Source organism: Vicugna pacos, chromosome 7 (assembly GCF_048564905.1).
Source record: "Vicugna pacos chromosome 7, VicPac4, whole genome shotgun sequence".
Taxonomy (NCBI): Eukaryota; Metazoa; Chordata; class Mammalia; order Artiodactyla; family Camelidae; genus Vicugna; species Vicugna pacos.
Genome location: NC_132993.1, coordinates 47,005,750 through 47,026,440, shown reverse-complemented (window position 1 = coordinate 47,026,440; position 20,691 = coordinate 47,005,750). Strand labels below are relative to the sequence as shown.

At 43.3% G+C, this 20,691-nt stretch overlaps 1 protein-coding gene across 5 annotated transcripts in view; it reads right to left on the bottom strand.

The window, feature by feature from the left end:
- Positions 1-536: 536 nt before the first annotated feature.
- Positions 537-20,691, bottom strand: part of RAPGEF5 (Rap guanine nucleotide exchange factor 5) — a 269,897-nt gene continuing 249,742 nt past the window's right edge. For all 5 annotated transcript variants that reach the window (XM_072964867.1, XM_072964864.1, XM_072964865.1 and 2 more), the window contains 5 exons: positions 18,328-18,378; positions 17,440-17,527; positions 12,651-12,715; positions 7,103-7,157; positions 537-4,672 (listed from right to left, as the gene is read on the bottom strand). In XM_072964867.1, coding sequence (XP_072820968.1) covers positions 4,554-4,672; positions 7,103-7,157; positions 12,651-12,715; positions 17,440-17,527; positions 18,328-18,378 — 378 coding nt within the window. In that variant the 3' untranslated portion in view covers positions 537-4,553. The remainder of the gene's footprint in view (positions 4,673-7,102; positions 7,158-12,650; positions 12,716-17,439; positions 17,528-18,327; positions 18,379-20,691) is intronic.

The window sequence follows — 20,691 nt, the reverse complement described above, 5'->3', positions numbered from 1 at the left end:
GCAGGGAGGGGCTGCCACATGCCAAAGTCTGAGCTTGACATCAATGGGCAGGAAGCAGAATCCTTCCGGAGGGAGGGGTAGAGAAGACTTTGAACAATAGTCTACCCGAATGTAGACAGGCCTCGCCTTCTCGTTCTGCAGAGCATCGTTGCGTCCCCTCTGCTTCATCCTCCCAGGGCTCTTATGCTGCCTCTTGTCTGGCCTAGGGCATCACCACCAGGGCATGGAGCTTCCCTCAGTGTTGGGCTGCTGAAGAAGGGAGAGTACTTGGTCCTACTCGAGTGCTGTGCTGAGGTGATGACAGGGGTTGCTGGGAGTCTCCCAATCCCAGAATATGACAATACTGATGGCGATTTCCAATGTGGGGTCTTTAGGTTCTGCAATAACTCAATGCCTGAGAATCTCTTCACCTCCTTGGAGCTCTCTCAGTGAGCAAATGATTTCTGAGTCCCAGACATGAGAGCATAATACGAGGCCAGAACACAGGCTGCTAAGCTCCCAAACATCAGACAAAGCAAGAAGCTATGAGGCATGAATGGCATCTTTAACATAATCTTATATTTGGAAAAGCGGTTTAAAAAAAAACACTTGAAAATACAAGATAAGGTAACAGTGACTTACGTAAGTTTTCACCTTATATTGCTTGGCCATTTTTACATATAAATTATTGCTTACTAGCTTTGATAAATACACAGCACAGTCATATATACAGAAGCAGAAAGCATGAAATATGAGAGAAAATACTGTTAATGGCAATTCTGGTAATTCCACATGTGTTTCATATTTACCAGCTCTACTAATGGTGGAAAACTACGCAGTGTAGTCCCTGAGAAGTTAGACAGACACCCTGATGGCGGGTTTTCTATCTTCTAATTGTTAACGCAAGCTTACAGTGTCACAGCAGTCTTATTTAATGACGCACTAAAAGGCAAGAGTCCTTGTTTCAGGTCATCCATTTCATCCCAGTATTTAATAACAGTGTCATACGAATACAATAAATAGGCTATGCAAATAAATACTCTGCTAAAAAATGTTTAGTATGTACAGCTTTGCTTTATACAGTAGTACACTTTCTAACTTTTTGGCAATTTTTAAAACCTTTTTCTTCCCCTACTGGTTTTAAGCACAATGGCCCACTCGTTACGAAGCAGGCTGAAATTTTAAGGACACGTCTTTGAAGCGTTTAAAAGAAACTCCATGTTAGACAACTGCAGTGGACCTGATCTTCCCTATCTTAATGTTTTGCCTAGTTTCTGAGCAGCTTGGATTAGCTGTGCCACTGGGGACACTAAGCTTGGGACTGTGGTGTATGATGCTTATGACAAAGTGACGGGGCTGGGCTGGGGCAGCAGAGAAAGCCCAGCCCCAGGGGTCAGAAGCTACTGGCAACCTCTCTTTCATGCAACCGTTTCTCCCTGCTTGGAGGTGACTATGCAGTAGCGTTAACACCTCCCTACAAACTGGGAGGCGCAGGGTTTCACTTTATCCTCGTGCTTCTGAGTTTAATGTATGCTCCACCTGACTTGCTTGTGGATAGGGGTCTAGGAAAATGAGTTTATTCTAAACAGACACTAGAATAAAGTAATGCAGGCCACAATATTTATCACTACAACCATTTGGCAACTGTATACATTATAACAATGAGTGAATTTAAAACACTGTAGTCTTTGGAGCATCTGTAAATGTTTATGGGAAAAATTTTTTAAATTTTGGAAAAGCTGTGACTTTGCCCATAGGAACCTGTCCTGTGCTGACTTCTAAGAGGGCTGGTTTGCTGGAATACTGACAAATCCAAAGACCCACAGGACTGTCTGAGAGCTGTGCTGTAGCAAGAAGAAACCTGCTTAGAAGTGCTGTGCACCACTTGCTGGTGAAGGTGGCAGATTACAGGAGATTTTTCAGAGTGAATGGAGATTTCATGTGATGGTGAAAATCTAATAGAGCTGGAAAGGAGCTTAGATGTCTTCCAGCCCACCCTTCTGGCCAGAACAAAACCTATTCCAAAGAAGCCTTGGCAGACACTTGGAGAAGGAATATGACCCATCCCCATCAACAGGGACCCTGCCTCAGTCCCGTGCAGCCTGCTCACTTGGACAGCTCACATTCACCAGAAAGAATTTCATGCTGTGCTAATTCTGGTTCCCACGATTCTGCTTTGAATTCTTTAAATTCCACATTTAAGTCTTCTCAGAGCTTCGGAAATTTCTGAGAGCTGCTGCCTGGGAAACCTCTCAAGACAGATGTTAAACTTCAGAACAATTTGGAGATACTGACTTTCAGAAGACAGGGGTGGAAAGCATATCTAGACTAAACAAAATCCTCCTTTCCTTTTGCTGCCCCGAGAGCCACAGGACCTCGGCTGCAGGAAACACAGACAAGCACCAGTTTCCCCCCCGCCTGTTTCCACCCCTACCATGTGGGATACTCTGACTTCACCCTCACAATGCTTTTCAGCACGATGTACGTGTGGGTTCATTTGGCCATGGATGTATTTGAACTGAGGTCTAAGCAGCAGGTGCTGGGTTGAAACTGTTCTCCACTGGAGCAACTGAAATAGTTTTAGTTGGAGCAATGTAGATTGGATATGAATAACAATTTAAATTGTAAAACACAGAGACAAGATCACAATGGCCTCATGTGATGAGACTGGCCAAATGCTACTCCCTGGCATAGAGAAAAGGCCAGAAGACACACCGGGCTGTAAGGCCACACCATCTTCAGTAGCTCCCAAGGGAAGAGCTTTTCCAGTGTTTGATCAGCAGTAAAAGATGTCGCCTTTCCCTGGTTCTGATGGCTCTGATCTCCTCCAATGGGTCTCATTCCATTCCCAGCAGCCTGCAGCATTTCTCTGAGTGGACCAGCCCTGCATGGTGCCTTTCTATAAACCCTCGTTAATTTTCTGGACTGAAGCGTGACATGCTGGAACAGACTGAGTCTCTTTGAAAGTTCTACCCCAAATTTTCTCTGTGCAGCTCCTTCCAGTGATCTCTCAAGCTCAGTGTGGTTCCCGAGCCCAGGAAACAGCACTGCCATAAAGGCGTCAGAAAGCATCAGACACAGCTTCGTAATGAGGTGCTGATGAGACAAAAGCAAGCGGTTCTGTACGGGCACCGAGGAGATGGCCAGGCAGGAGCAGCGACGGGGGCACCAGGGGTGCCCGTGAGGGAAATGAATGGAGCTAGTATGTGAAGCAGGGCCCTTATGTTTTAGCAAAGGGACAAGGATCTAGCTGGCAGGGGTGGATTTCATTACTGCACCCCACAGGCTTTTCTGTTCATTTGAAGGTTGAGGGATATCCTCTAACCAGTTCCTGAGAACAGCAAGAGGTCTTAATTACTGTAGGAACCCCAACCTGTAAAAATGGGAATAAATAGAGACTTAAAAGACTCTCAGACTTTGAGGGAAAAAAAAGGCAAATTATAGAGAGGCTCCCTGCCTTGGTTGGGAGGTGGACTACAGGACTTCTAAATGTCCAACATAAATCAGACGTTTGGATATTTGGGGACTTTTTTCATTTGCTGAAAGACAGGCAATCATCACTATCCCTTGCTCTTCTCTAGAGGTTGCCAAGGGCTTCACACATCAAATCCCACTTAACATCCCTGTGCTAGCTGTTCTCAATCCACAGTCAGGGCATGAGGCTGCCAAAGGCATGCAAAACAGGAGGGCACCGCCAGGCACAAGAGGGAAGACCGCTACGATTCCGTCACTCAGAAAACAGTTTCAGAGTGCCTACAGTGTCTCAGGCATTGTGCTTTTTTGAAAATCATATTGTATCCAAGGAGAGATGAGAACCTGCTTGCATGTGTAAAGAAAATCCCCAGAAATTAAACAATGAGTTAATTTCTTAAAGATGACTATTTTTCCGTACTGGCAAAGCATCTTAGTCTAACTTGCCTACAGTTGTAAGTCAGCTGTGCAGAAACGAATTTCACCTGCAAGCATACATCCATAAGTGGCTGTGGATGCAAAGAAATGCATGCCTTGATATTTCTCTTCTGGAGATCAGAGCTGAGATGCCAGCGCCAGTCCTCACCAACTCCCTAGACACAAGTGGCTTTTGGTGATGTCATAGTTCATATGGACAGAGACCACTCCTTCTCCCTGGAAATCTAGAGATGCCATCACTGTCTTCAGGGGTTCAAATGAGCTCTTTCCTGACTGCCTATCAACAGTAATCCTTCCAGGCAAAGTAAAACTCCTCCCTGTCTCATGCACACTCTAACTGAGATACTGGGTCACTGTGTGACAAGACACGTGCTCTCATCTTGACGCTGGCACATCTCAAAGTGAAAACTGGACTGGCTCAACAAAGTGGATCAGAAGAAACCAGACTTCTCCATTTCAAGAAAGCTTCTGACTCTCTTTCTGCCTCCTCCTTCTGAGAGCAGCCTTTCCCCACCTCTGGCGGCTGACATCACTTCCCCAGTATGCTGGGGCTGGCTTTCCTGTGTGTGTCCTGTGATATACTGATAAAACTCAGCAACTTCTGTTCTCGCAGGAAAGCAATGTGCTTGGCACTGCCATTCCCAGAGCTCCCGGGGCGGTGGGGCTCACACCCGCGGCTCGATCCGGTGTGAGAGCTCGAACAGGGCCTGCTGGCTGTCAATGACGTAGAGGTGATTAACATAGGATTTCAACTCTTGGTGCTCTTTTGGAGACATGTCACCTCCTGTTTGGGGGAGAAGAAAAAGACAGTCAATCTCATGAGAGCAGAAATGCTGTTTCTTAATACCAGTAAAACCCCATATGAAGACTTACAGTAAACCCAGAAGGTAGACCCTCATTAGGCAGGATCCCAGAAGAGAGATCTTTATCCTAACAATGGAGATGCTTTTTCAGCTCAGACTAGATCCCTCAGGTCAGACTGGCAAGATTATTTGTTTTACCAACATTGATACAGCATTTCCTCCTAACAGTATGTGCTACTCCCTCCCATTACGTTATCATCTCCTCCACAGAATGGGATTCAGCAAAGACACAGCAAGTAAGCGGCAGAGCAAACTAGCACCTGGGCCATGAGGCTCCGAGTCCACGGCCTCGGCTCCACACCAAGGAGCCCATTGCAGCGACTGTCCCTTTAATAGGCTCTTATATCGCAGACCAGAACTGTCAGAAATCACTGCTAATCTGGTGACTGCACAGACACAATAGTTCTCTTTCTTTTAGATTTTGTACAATCTTTTGGTGCCCTTATTTTTTGGGGGAAAAAAGTTAAAGGATCAACTGAACGAACAGATACCACAGATGTGAACTGAAGGTATGATTAGTAGGCAAAGCAAGTTCAGAAACTATGTGGATATTTCGTGGGGAGGCTGCCGAAGCTACCCCACAGTGAGACCATGTAACCGTGGGTCTCCTGCTTCGTGGGACTTCAGATGGAGGGGCAGGTGTGAGGCTGGATGGAGTTCAGCTTGAGCAGGTGGGTGGGGCCCCTAGGAGGCCGAACATTTTAATGCAGACATTTTTTCTCTTTGGTGAAAACCCATGTTTTCCTTCTCGATGACAAATACATTTTATGAGGAAATAATTGAGGTTTGTATGTCATGGATGGCTTGTAATTATTAGCTTTAATAGAAACAAGGCTTCCTGGTTTCAACAGGTTAAAGCACCAGGAATTAAAGTTTTTACCATCCCCCTTGTTTGGTTTAGAAAACATGATGCTACCAATTTTTTTTTTTTTTTTGCTACTGAGGCAATTTTGTTGTTAACTTTCCAGCCTTAAAATGATGGCAGGATTGGCAGGGAGAGTATAACTCAGTGGTAGAGCACATACTTAGCATGCATGAGGCCCTGGGTTCAATCCCCAGTACCTCCATTAAAAAAATAATAATAAACTAATTATAAAAAAAGGTGGCAGGATGAATGCTTCCAACCACGACAAGTGAGACTTGCATGGCACTTTGTAAGTGGCATGATTAAAATCATATTATTTTATCCCAAATGCTGACCTTGGTTAACTCTGCCTAGACAAACTGTCAAAATAATTTAGAAAATTCAGTCCCAAGTTACTTAAATCACTATTGTTAAATTTCTCCTTTGCTTTGTGCTATGCAGACTTACTCTCTGGTGATGGGAGGTTCACGGCGGGCTCAAGGCCAGCCACACCAGTAAACCTTCCTGCCTGCACTTGCAGTTTACATAGACCAGAATCCTTGGTAAGTTAGACTGAGGTCTTAGACTTCGCTGAGTGCCCATAAATACTTGGGAAACAAAGCAGGATGGAAGAAACACAAACCCATTCCTCATCAGCATTGTTATACTTGCACATGTGAGTGAATCTCTGTGCCAGTGTTACTGCTATTTCTACTGCAACTGCTTTGCACTTGGGTAGTCAATGGAGAATTACATAAGCACAGATCAAATCGTGTTCGTTGATGTGAACACTTTTGATTGATTTATAATTATTAAAGCCTTAGTTTCCTGCTCTGCATCCACAGGGTGGGTAATCTCCCTTCACCAGTACTGGTGTCAGGATTCCGCTGTCCATGCAACAGCTCCTTGAACTCAATACAGTTGATTTCCTTCCTTCTTCCTGCAATGTTTTAACACCATTTAAACATAGTGTAAATCATTCCTGAGATTTAAAAAGGAGCAAATATCCCTCCATACATTCATCTCAGTGTGGAATCTACAAATGGGCTCAGAAAAATACTTTTCCAGTGAAAGGCAGCTCCAGATAGGAAGTTTTTCTTGGAGAGGAGAAAAGATTCTGGAAGGCTGCTTTACGCACGTTAACAAACTATATTCTTATTCCAGGAAGGCTCCAAGCAAGGAGTTTAGGGCCAGGTCACTCCTGATAAAGCCAGGGATCATTCTGAGCCAGTGGGCAAGCAAACACGACTTTCTGGGTCAAGGACAGAGTGGGAACTTCTGACTGTCTAAAGTCACTCTGTGCAGTGGACACTGGCTGCCAGGACAGGACCTAAAGCTGCCATTTCTTGTTTCACTCTGCATCCCAAATGTGCGGTGATGAAACAAAGAGAGAATACAGTATATGCATATGATGTGCATATTATATACTACAATCTGTTTAAATTTATTTCCACCAAATACCAACTTACAGTAAATGAACAGTCCACACCCCATTTCAATCACTCACCAAACTGGTTAGTCCTGCAGTGTCTCAGGGTTCGGACGGTGTCTGCAATCATATGCTGGAAGACAGAATAGGAAACACATGAATGGAAGGGTGGTTTTGAGAGTTGCCAAGGGAGCAGTGCTGCGAGGATGGCTGGACTGTCTAACACCTTTGGGTGTAAAGAGAAGAGCTATATTTGGAGCTGGGCCTAACTTTAATTAATTATACTGAGTTTGGATGACAAAAGAATATTCAGACCTTGTCTACAGAAACAGGAGCTCTCAACCCCGGCTGCACAGATTCTAACTGGGCCATAGGAAAACCTGCTGTAAAGAAATGCAGCACAAGACAACCTACCAAATGGGAGACAATATATGCAAATGATATGACCAGTAAGAGGTTAATACCCAAAATATATAAGCAGCTCATACAACTCAACATCAGGAAAACAAACAACCTGATTAAAAAATGGGCAGAAGACCTGAATAGACGTTTTCCCAAAGAAGACATACAGATGACCAACAGGCACATGAAAAGACGCTCAATGTCAATAATCATCAGAGAAATGCAAGTCAAAACCACGAGACGTCACCTCGCACCTGTCAGAATGGCCATCATCAAAAAGAGCACAAATTACAAACGTTGGAGAGAGTGTGGAGAAAAGGGAACCCGTGTACACTGTTGGTGGGAGTATAAATTGGTACAGCCACTGTGGAAAATAGTATGGAGGTTTCTCAAAAAACTAAAAATAGAACTACTATATGACCCAGCAGTTCCACTCCTGGGTATATATCTGGGGAAAAAAAAAAGAAATAAAGAAAACACTAATTCGAAAAAGTATATATACTCCACTGTTCATAGCAGCATTATTTACAATTGCCAAGCTATGGAAGCAATCTAAGTGTCCATCAACAGATGAATGGATAAAGAAGATGTGGGGCGTGTGTGTGTGTGTATGTATGTATGTGTATAAACAAACCAGGGAATATAACAAAATGAAACAGACCCACAGATACAGAGAACAAAGTAGTGGCTACCAGTGAGGAGAGGATGGGAGGAGGGGCAAAATAGGGGTATGGAATTAAGAGGTACAAACTATTATGTATAAAATAAATAAGCTACAAGGATATAGTATAATACAAAGAATATAGCCAATATTTTATAGTAACTACAAATAGAGTACAAACTTTAAAAATTACGAATCACCACGCTGTACACTAGTAAATTATTTATAATGTACATCAAACATACCTCAATTAAAAGAAGAAAAAATTTTTCAGAAAGTATATAATAAAAAAAAACAATGCAGCAAGCCCATCCTCAACCTACCTGTCCACATTTGCTTATACTTTTCACTTCAGGTGCAACTTCCCCTTCTCCCCATGAAGCCTTTCTGAGATGGCCCTTCCAGACGGGGGAGGCTCCATTCCCAGCCTTCCCAGTATTCCCTGTACAAGGCACGCTGGGTTTGTGCTGTAATTACTGGGGAACTTTCCTCCTCCTCCAGACCAGGTGCCACGGGAGGGCTGGGGGTGCAACCAGGTGGCAACACACAGTCACACATACACGCTGAGTGGAGGCAGGAACTTTTGTGGAATCAAAGATGCAAGGAACTCAAATGGTGACAGGAAATGAGATATTTGTGAACGCTGAATATTTTCTAAAACATGGATATCTATACAGAGGCCGTTTCCTGTTTATAATGGTCATTCCTTTTACAGTCTTCACTTATCTACTTTCAAGTTCTCACTGATCTCCAGGCAGTTTCTTAAACTCACAGATCCCCTGGCCTCACTCTTGTGTCTCTGTAACCGTCTTCCAGCTCTCGCTACCATTTTCAGTTCTCCAGGGTAAAGGAAAGATAGCATTTAGGACAAGACCAATCTCCACTGCAGTTCCTCCTGCATCACTGTCTGAATAACCTCCAAACACCTGTCATCCTGTTCTGGTCCTCTGAAAGTCTACAGTGACGCCAAACATGGTCTCATACGAAACCCAAATATCACCCTGGTATTCAAGAATCAACGTTATTCATGATCTGGTCCTTCAAACCTCCCTAAATGAGCCATCTTTTTTTTACTTCAATTGAAATATAGTTTACTTACAATATTATATTAGTTTCAGGTATACAACATAGTGATTCAAAATTTTTATAGATTATACACCAATTAAAGTTATTATAAGAGTCTGGCTGTATTGCCTGTGCTGTACAATATATCCTTGTATCTTACTTATTTCACACATGGAGTTTGTATCTTGGGCCACCATCTTTCATGTCCTGCCTACACACACCAAACTCAGAATTGTCCATGCACAGCAAATCGTCAACGAAGTACATCTAAAATAATAGTGTTCATACTAAGAAAATTTTTTTAACTTAAAATCCAGCAGATCTACAGAAACATTCTTTGAATATGACCTCCTTACTAAATCATTCTCATGGGCGGCGCGTCTATTGTATTTCTACTCAGTAGTGAAAAATTAAACAGGACGGTGATCACAGCAACAGCGTGAGTTGTGCTGGTAAAGGAAATGAAACCTGACGCACGTCTGTGAATTTATTGTCCAATTTCCTTCCCCGGATTTCACCGCTTCTCCCAGGACAGCCCCTTGTGTCAAGCTGTGGCGTCACCCTGATTTCTATCACGTGCCATGAGCACAGCTGATGCAGGGAAGGCGGCCGGAGGGTGGCCTTGAAACCCGAGTCCTGATCCCATCTCTGGGTTTTCTGATTGGGGAGGGGGGCAGCTATGACAAAAGATGATGCTCTTCACATTGAGGGATAAAGAGAAGGAGAGGAGAAAGCATTTGCTTCTTCGTTATTTAATAGTGTGAGGCTGGAGCATTTAGAGGTGCAGAGGCAGCGAGGGGAACGATGGATATCTTGTCAGACCCAGCAAGCACTTCTAGGTCTCTGTGTCCTCTGACTTCATGTGTCGGCCTGGAGCAGCCAGATAAAGACAATACACTGAATTATCTGCTCACTGACTCAAGCTAATATCCATCAGGAGGGACTGGCTTCCTACCAGTTAACTCAGTTAGGTGCTATTGGTTCATTATTGTGAAAGATGATCCTATTTTAGCTTAAGTGAAACCCTGTCTTCTGGTAAGAAATGTGCCTTGAAATGACTGACTCTATCAGGAAATTCAGCTTTTTTCTCTGGCATCCGAGTATAATAGGACCATGTGTGATACAAAATGGAGTTTTGTCCTTCCGGAAAAAACTCTAACTTGATCCTGTCTTCTCTCTGTAAGGAGAGGGTCAGCATGAGGTGTGCTGTATCTTAAGTGCCATCTGCTTTGAGGACCAGAAGCCAGTGATACCAGAGTCTGCTCTCTTCAGAAATGACGTGCTAACAAGCCCCAGGGAGAGGGGGGGACTAGCGCACCTGCCGTGCGCATGCGTAGCTGCACTTAGATCCCAGTGGCCTTTTTTTTAAATAAGAGTTCTCTTCAAGAATTTAAAATTTAAAATAAAAGTTTATTTATGCCATGTTACTTCCTTGAGCTTTATTAAGGGATTAAGGGCACAAACAAGTATTGACCCTAAGAAAAGTACTGTTTGTTAGACTTTGTTCCAACCCCTACAGTTAGTCTGAAGTCTTGGCACCTGGGCCAGCAAGACCTACACTACATTCAGTGGCATTAAAAGGCTTCTGGACTGTTGCAGAAAGCAGGGGAACACTAGAGATGCTGGTCAGAATGGAAGAGAAAAGGGTGTAGGAAGCCTTCCACTGCTCTTTCCCACTCATGCCTGTATCAAATCAATTCTCTTGTCTCGGCAGCACTGTCTCAGTGGAATGACACAGTGAAGCGCACCAATCACTGGTTCCTTTTGCAAAGGAGGTCAGCCCCCAGCCTGCCCCGAACGTAGACAACAGTCAGCTTATAAAGAGTACACCTGTTCTCCCATGCTCCCTCTGGCTTAGTCAGAGGGAAAGTTAGGCCTTTAGAGGGAATTTCACTTGGTGTGACACACCTCACCCCACATCTTCGCACACTCTCTCCAAAGCTTACTTGGCATTCTTAAGCAGACGTGTGGCCAGGATTTGAAACAAATATTGACCAAAGGCTTCATTGTCCTGTAATCATTTCATCAACCAAACACTGGTGATCACCCTGCCCACAGATTACCAGAATGCTAATGCCTACAGTCTTCAGCTGCAGACAGGTGCCCTGTGATCTATCAGAATATTACACAGTGACACATACCAAACCTGTAAAGAATAAGTACGAGAAAAGCTAATACTTTAAATATCCATTTCCAGCTGTGTTGGTTTGTGTGTAGTATCTAAAATAACTAAGCTTGATTCCAAAGCACTTAGCGCAGAGAGAGGCTTGAAAAGTTATAGTCACATCCACTTCAAAAATAACTAGCCAGAAAGTGATCATCTTCCAGTAATTACCATGGAGCTAGGCAAGACATTCCGAGACGTCAGCCTTCCAGATGCCAGCTGCTCGTGTTTCCAGGTCGCACTGGCTCTGTGTCACCTCATCTGGGGGTGACACGTTAACCTCACAATTAGAACTGGGCACTTATGAGGCAAAGGTCAGAGTCCAAGCCTTGTCTGGACACATCAGCTGGTACTGTGCATGGTCGTGGGCTACGGCCTCTGGCCCATTCAACTTCTTCTCAAATGCCTGACCCAGGCTCTCAGGGAATCCGGAGCCTTCTCCCGAAAGAGTTCACACAAATCCATTACCATGACTGAAAAGGTCATTCAAAGGCCAGGGCCTATGGACAGGCATCACTGGTATCACCTTTAGCCGCGCACGCAGTCTAATCCACGACACTAAAGTTCACCTGTCAGACAAATCCATTCTACTTAGTAGCCAGCTATGTCTCCGCAGCACTCCTGTTTTACAGCTGCTCAGCTCTCACAGGCAACTCCTCCTCTGCCCTCCGCCGCCCGTGAGAAAGGCAAGGGGGTGCCCACTGCATGACAAAGCACCTGGGAATGTCCTGGAGATAATTCAGGAAGAGGCATTTCAGTAACCTTAAGGAAGGACTGGCCAGGGACCCTTTCCTCAGGAGCAGGGAGGGCACTCTGCCCTGCGGCTCTCTCCACAGTGGTACCATTTGTCCACAGGCTGATGGCGGGGATCCTTCCTCTCACATGCAGACCCTACAAGCCCCATCTTCATATCCAAGACGGACGTATCTCCCCAGAAGGAGAGCTTTCTCCTGGGCCTCAGAAGCAGAACATGCCAAGACACCGAGGGATGCCTTTAAAGCAGAAAGGCTGAACCTCATAAGAGGAAGATCCTGCCAACAGGACCCTTACATTTTGAATCCTTGTTCAAATACACTCAGCCACTAACGTTAATCTAATGAATTTTGTTCAAAAACAAAAAGCAGACTTTCACATTTGGCTCTCAAAACCTCTCCAGTACACTTATTTTTAATTGGAGTGCATTTTATTGACAATTCACAACCTGCAGCAAATAAGTCACACCCCCAACCCCGCCATTTAATTGAGAAAAGTGCTTAAGCCATTTGTTTCTTGGAGCAAGAAAAGCACAATTTCCCTTACAGTGGGAAAAAGGAGAAGTAGTGAAGTTTACATACCAGTTTTTCAAAATTGACAAGATTATCCAAAAACGTTTTATTTCCTTCATGAATAAATGTTACATCTGAAAATCAAAAGCAAAAAGATATATATACCATTAGGAATGGATCATGACTCAGGGCTGAAGAGGTGAACATGCAATGTAGCTTACAAATTTTTCTTAAACATTATTTCATGCATTTGACAAGGCAGCTTGAAACTGAATCTGTATAGTATTTGATATGAGAGAGCATAAGTTACGTGTGTGGGGAGAAAACACTGTAACATTCCCACCAAGTATCTGTCTTGCACTCAACAATGAAGACTCTGACTTCAACCCACTTAATATAAGCTACCACTATCCTATAACTTGACTGGTTCATTATGTATTTAGGCCAGAACACTGAGCAGAAAAGGACTGAATACCCGGAAACAAACAGGATTTTAATATTTACATGTTTGCTTTTTAACAATCCCTGGCAAAGTTTATGGGACTTGCTTTACTTAAGACATTAAGGTTTAGATTTAGATGTTTAAATTTAGACTTTTGGTTCTCAAAGCAAGGGCCTGACTGGGTATTCGAAGGGAGTGAGGAGAAGAGCAGGTTTGAAAATGGCAAGGTTTCTGGGCCCATTCAACCACTGGAAGCAAGCATCACCAATGGAAACCACATAAAGGAAAGGAGGATGAAGGTACATTTTCAGAGGAAGGGAATGTTACATTTGATTTGAGCCTCACTGCATCTGAAGTGACAGAAGATATACAAATAAAAACCTCCTTTTGGTTTTAAAAATCACAGGAGTGATAGGGATTTGGGAATTACTTTCAATAATGACGGCAGCTGAAGCTCTGGAAGAGGATGACATAAAACCACAAATCAGAGGGTCAAGGACTGAGCATGAGGGAATCCTCACAGACAGGAATCAAAGTAAGAAATGCACTACAATGTAAAGAACGTGCAAATAATCAGGTTACATCAGATACGGAGGGCAAGCCAAATGAAAATAATTTTCAAAAATCTTGTTAAAATAACAGTATAAAAGAGGGAAATGAACAGCTTAATATTCCTATAAATAGAAAGGGAGAGCATTTGCATTTAATCAAGACTTTGATTCTGCTGCTCCCTATGGGGCAATTACGAGCTAGGTGCTTGGGAAAGCTGCCTCCAACACATCCAGCAGCTGAGCTTTGACTTCCCACCGGGGGGCGACACCAGTTACATAGTTACACAAGACACTGGTACAACCCTCTTCTCAAGGCATCCTTTCAACGGAACTTGCAGCCTGGCTGGACAGCAACCTCTTCCTAAGCTTTTTTCCTTTTTTACCCCCTTTCTTTTTTTAAACTGGTGTCCTAGCAGGAAAACAATTTGGAATTATGCAGTCATCTGACAAACTCTTATTATTTTATTATCTTCCATGGTGTTGCTTTCAGAATAGAATTGCAAGCTCTCACTCTGAAACCCAATATTTAGAAAGAGTAGCCAACACAGGTTTTTTTTTTTTTTTGTACAGCAAGTAAAGCACTGTGTGCACTCTACCCACATTAAACACCACCCATAAGCCTAGTCTCTCCTCACTCCCAGAGGTTGTGGATTACATGAATGATGACATTAATACAGTTTATAATTACTAACAGTGTCAAACATGGCATTAATTCATTTAATCCTCAACTACAGACTGTAAGGTCCCTAGCAGGAAAGCATGTGAAGAAACTATGGTCCAAAGAATGAGCACAGCTGACCTAGGACCACAGCTCTAAGACTCAGGGCCAGGATCCAAGCCCGGGTAGCCTGCTTGCTCTCACCACCGTGCCTCTCTGGTACCTGGAAGGACTTGGACGTCTCTTACAACCTGTTACAGTCAACCTGCTGAATTCATGGGATGTGGGGTGCCTCTGCAACTTTTAAAGTATTTCCTTTGTCTGTCGCCCCTTTTATCTCTTCCCTCTCCTCTGCCTGGGTGGTCTTGCTTAACCTCAACTCTCAAGGGCTTGTCGAAGTCAGCAGATGAGGATGGTGGCTCTATTGAGGGTGGGGGCTGTTAGGCTGATGCTGGCATGAGGATAAGGCAGGGAAGATGCATCTGGCCAGGTGGGGAGGGAAGAGAGGCTGGAAGGGGCTGCTGCCCAGAAGGAGATCTCAATGGCTGAAGGTTTTGATGCAGATGAATGGCAGGTGTGTGATGAGGAAGGCGTGAGAGAGATGAACCAATAGGCAGCTGAGCTCAGAAACTGGGAACTCAGAACTTAAGTCGGGGGCTGTGGAGCAGTTCAGGATACCCACCGGGATCAGGGTTCTGGAAATGAGTACCTGCCAGACCCTTCTATCTGGAGACACCTGAACATGCTCCTAACACTTCGTATAATAGAAATGATGCCATCTGAAGAGATGGTAAATGAAAGAGAGGGAAGAAACATACAAGTGCCTTGACACCCCCCTAAACCTGCAATAGTAATCTCCACTCTGAGATACAGACACAGCCTCAGGTTTATCCTCAGACCTGCCTGCTGATTATTTACTCTATTGGAAGGAATACCATCTCCAAAAACACCACACGATACTTTTGAACTTGAGCTCAGCTGGTTCCTTTTGCCAACACTTATGAAGGGTTTCCCATTCACTAATTTCTGACTGGATTCCACAGTTGAGGGGGAAGTAAATCAAAAGGTAAGAAATTCACCGGGAAACAGAAAAGCTGATGGCTGGAAGCATTTTGAGGTTACGTGATTACTTGATAATCTGCATGCTGTTGGGAATTGACCATCTCAAAAAAAGTGAAACAGGGGAGCCACAATCTTTCTTAAAACTCACAGAGTTCAATTTGGTCTTTTTCTCTAACCAAAAGCAATCCAAAGTAGGAGGCACAAACAGAGATGTGGGAAGAGTTTTCATTAAAAAGTTAGTTGCTCTAATGCGGTTTACTGCGAATTTTAAAATAATTTTGTAGCTAACAAGAGCTAAGAATTAATGTCGCTTATGTTCTTCAAAATGTCTTATCTCGGATGTGATATATACACATTTAAAATTTTACATTTCCTTTTTTCCTGTGGAAATTATTTCAGACAAAAACGGTGGCTTTAAATGCAACAGAGTACTAATGTTTATTTTTATAATGACAAAAATTAAGATAAAGGAAAAATAAGTGCTTGTTTAAACTCGAGTGCTAATTTAAAAAGAAAAGAAAAAATGTTTACTTTTAGTGTGAATGAGAGAAGGTATCTTCAGTAGAAAAAAGAGAAATTTTGTTTTGCTGCTAACAAAGAGGTGTAGATAAGCTCAGTAGAGCAGAAAACTGCATCCAAGCTAAGATGTTTAAGTGTGAGACACCTGACCACATTAAATATTTTAGGGGAAAACCCACTAACATATAGCAGAAAGCTCGGCTCACATCTAATTAAGTTTTAAAGCGACACTGTTGACTATTTTCTCAATACCTGAAAAACATTTATTGTTTCAAAAATTTGTCTTCTAAAATCAATTCCTTTCCTAGACCTGTCTTCGTTTCCTATTTTGCCTATTTGTGTCTAAATAATTCTGTTACTTCCCACGTGCCACCACCTCCACTCTCCAGTTGGTATTTTATTTTAAATAAAGATCAAAAGCCTGAATAAACTTATCTCAGAAATAAATATGAAGAATAAAATGAACGTTTAAGTTTTACAATCTCTCCTTATTTCATCCATTTACATTTAGCAGAATCTTTTGAGCCTGAATGAAGCATTCTGTGTGCCTCTCAACTGTCCTAATATATTATTGCTTCACAGAAATTCTTGCTTTATACAAGATGAAGGTTAACTAAGCAGCTGCAGGGATGCAGAGCAACTCAATAATTTTTCAAGGTCTGGTTGTTCTTCAGAGAAGCAGAAAAGGGAACATCAGCTTTATTGCCAGGGGGCTGGTGATGCGGGGCGGGTGGGGAGGAGGATGTCCAGGCCAAATAGCAATCCAATTTCTAGGTAATTCATTTCCAGAATCACCTTTATGGGTGTAGGCACTGGGGTCTGATCCAACAGAATTTACAAGGCTCTGAAGGGCAGAGGCAATAAAATTCCCTTGATAAGAATCAAAATATGGCCAAGAAAGATGACCAAATCCCTTTTCTACGGAAAGCACACAGGTAGGATATATACCAAACAGCAGGAGCATGGGCCAGATTACAAAGAACTTCCCTCTAATCAGTCCCTTTGGTTTGAATGAGCCCACTGAGCTCTCATTAGTAAACTTAACTAACATGTTTCATGATGAGTTATCTGGTGCTGTCCAGAAGTCAGTGGACTAACTTGGTTCAGTCACACACTTTCTCAACCAGATTCTTGAAAGAAGAAAGCACATTCTCTACCAGGAGTTTTCATACAGTGTATTACTTGTGTTGACCCGGGTATTTCTCACACAGCAGCAAGCCATGGGCTGGATCTCTGAAATTTAGGTTGCAAACGGACAACATGACTGGTCACTGGTTGGGTTCTTAATGCCAGCCTTACTCCTGGTTGAATTAAGTGGACTGTAGTCTCAAAGGAAATAAGACAACGCTTAGAAGGAGAATAAAAGAAAAACACAAAAGTGTCCAGGGCCAAGTTTTGTGAGTTGAGTGAAGAAGCTCTGAAGTCTGCTCAAGTGCAGTGAAGCATTTTAGGTATCTCAGAGATAACTGAGCATTTGAAAAACAATTACAAGCCAACACAGTTAGGTCTGAATGTCAAAATTACTTTAAAGAAATAAACTCAGAGTCCTTTATTCGCCCTCTATAGTTAGAGCGATATGTTTCTGGAAGATGGAGTTACACAGCATAAAAGATAGAAAATCATTACCTTTAAGCAATAAGGGCATGAAAGGGATTTTGGGAGGCTTCATCTTTTTAAATGCATCTCGGTAGGCTTTGTGATTCAGGGAAGGATCCTGCCGAATCAAGCAGATGACAAAGAGAAAGAAAAAAATCAATGTGCTATATAGAAACAATTCTAAATCCACTTTTGCTATACAATTTGAACATGATTTAGATATAGCGTGGTCCTTCCTAAGAACAAAGTAGATAAAGGTTTCCTAGGAGAATAAACTCGCTAAATTAAGGCAGGAAACCTAGGCAATGAATGAAAGTCAAGTTATTGGTTGACAATAATGGGAAATGACTGCAAAGGAGAGACACCTTTTGATTGCCCTATTATTTTCCCTCAAATAGGTTCTTTAAGCAGTTTCCTCTCCATAATTTCCATCATGAGGTAACCCCAAAGTCTTTTGTTAGGCATGCTGCAACGAAAAACTGCCTTCATAATGCACAGATAACATAGAGGAAACAAGAGAACAGTTTTATTGTGTTCCAAAAAGAAAACTGTACATTTTATATCTAAACCTAAGAAATGGTAAAAAGGGAAAAAGTCGAAAAGAATAATGCAGGAGAAAGGCACACCGAATTTATGCTGATTAAATTCGAGGCTTTGAAATGGATTATGCTTAAAAATCTGCCTTCTGAAAATCAGACCAAAAGGACCATTCTCACTATCTTTTTCCACAGAGAGGAAGAAGCATTAACTATCAGCTTGCTTCACACCATAAAAAGCAAAGCTACATTTTCACACACACGTGAACTAGGCTAAGCTACCAGCATGGGAGAGGGCGGATACCGACCACTGACATCCAGAAAGAAATTCGACACTAGCAATCAATTTGAAGAATAAGTTCACTGTGGCTCAACTACTTACTGTTAAACTTTCAAGTTCAGAGAAAAGCTTCTTAAACTTTCCAGGGATTTTCTAAAAACAAACGAATAGAAAAGGGCAAAGAAGTCAGTTATTTTGAGAGGCACTAAGGGGAATGTTTGTTAAGCTCTGTTTACATACATCACATTTCTGAACCTAAATACCTCTGTCACTTTGTTCTACCCTGACTGCTTCTTATTATGCAATTTTCATCATTCCTTAATGTGACGCTCCTTGGGAATGTTGCTAAAGACAGCGTAAAATAAAGAACAGCCACACGACTCGGGAATCTAGCTGGTTAGACATTCCACACGCTAGGGAGGTTTTAATAAAAACCTGGATTTCAGTTCCATAGCTTACCTTTTGACAAATGCTCCCATCTTCTTAAACAGTCTTGCTGAGTGGGAAATAATCATGTTGGCTGGTATTTTTTGTACACATGATATAATTATGCTTCACAGCAGAGGGCTGAATAGCGAAGCACCATGAAAACCTTAAGTGATGATACCTGTACTTCAACGGGTAGAATCACTGAACTGTACGGATCAACCACGCCCACAGCTGGATGAAGAACGACCGAGGACAGAAACATATGCCATCCTCCCTAATGAAAATTCAGGCCTATGGAAGAAGGGCCTGGAATTTTCCAGCCTGCTTTTAATGTGGTTAAGTGAGAAGCTGGATGCCTTAGGAGTCAGTCTGAATTTGAATTCTGACTCTGCCCCTTTCTGGCTGTTTGTTTAGTTCGAGTCTCCAAGTTCTCCGATAGATGTGGAGACGACTCATAAGAAGCAGGGCTGGTGCTCAACAAATTCCAGCTATTAACACTAGTGACAACGTTCTCAAAGATGTGTGGGATTTTCCATCTCCAAAACAAATCAAAATAATGAGGTAAACCCCACAATAATCAGACTTTTAAACTTTAGAAATAGACTTTCCTATTTGATAATGTTCAATCTGGACTCAGTTTATCACAGCAAACAGGTTGTTGGATATGTTTGGAAACTACTGTTACACACACCAGCACACATGGATTAATAAATGGAAGACAAATCAAATGAGAAAAGATAAAATGTGAATGGCTGCAACTGATTCCAGTGGTCCTTCTGAGCTGCACATCTTAGTCTGCTGGAAATTCCACACGAATGTCCCAGTGGCACCTCAAACTCAACATATCTAAGGACAAGCTGATCTACTCCAGGGGTTGGCCACGGGCCAAATCTGTTTGCTTTTATAAATAAAGTTTTATCGGAACACTAGCATGCTCATCATTTACAGAGTAACCACGTGGCTGCTCGTGCACTGCACTGGCAGAGCTGGGTCACTGCAGCAGAGACCAGATGACCTGCACGGCCTAAACACATTCAGAAACTGGCCCCTTACTCAAAATGTTTGCTGCCCTCTGTTCTAGTTCCTCAGACCTACTTTTTTTCCTGTATTGCCTATTAGGCAATATTTAGGGTAGTGTGATCACTTGCCAGGGCTGGAAATACTGAGGTCACCTCTGCCAGGGATGCCCACCCCCAGGGCTCCCAGCAACTCCAACTCCAGCTCCACCTCCAAGGCCCGGCTGCAGGCTCAGCTGCCCTCAGACAGAACGATCCCTCCACTGCTCTGCTGTGGTCCGAACGGACCTCCTTCATCACAGCACGCTGTGTCCTAATCTGGCCCATTTTCCGTCTGCCACAGCGCTGGTGCAGTGCCCTGCACAGAGCAGGCAGTCAGTGGGCACACGAAAGGCACGCTGTTTGAATTGAATTGAATTGTTCTCTTCTACATGCCTGCTAATCAAAGCTTCTCTCCGGGTTTAATTTAAAATTCCACTCTCCTCCCTGACCCTTGTTAGCCGTCTGTCTTCCTCCTGCTCTGATCAATAGCCGCATTTCTTGTCCACCTCGTTTAATCTCTCGAAGTGCATGCGCGTCGCGTCTGCTTAACCAGAGCTGCGGGCCTTTCGAGTCTTTTCTCTTGAATCCCTTTAAGGAGCACTGACCCTGACGCTCCGGTCACCATGGGGCATTCCATCAGAGTATGGCCCCTGACACAAAGAAAGTGAACCCAGAAGTTGCCCAGAGACCCACACTGAGATCTAATGTGAGAAAAACGGTGGTGGGCCTGTCAGCATCTCTCCTGCGGGAGTGTGAACTGGGAACCAGGAAAGGTATGGGGCAGGCCGTGCTGGGAGCTGAGTCTGAAGGACTGAGGAGAGGCCTTGATGGTTAGAGTAAGGATGAGGGGGGAACCGGTACCAGGAACAAGGCAGGCAGTCAGGAGGGAATGGAGGGAGAGAGAACCCCAAGTCCAAAAAAAAGGTGATGGGGCCATGGGGGAGGCAGAGGGCCCTGCATCTCTTTCTGGCTTAATTCA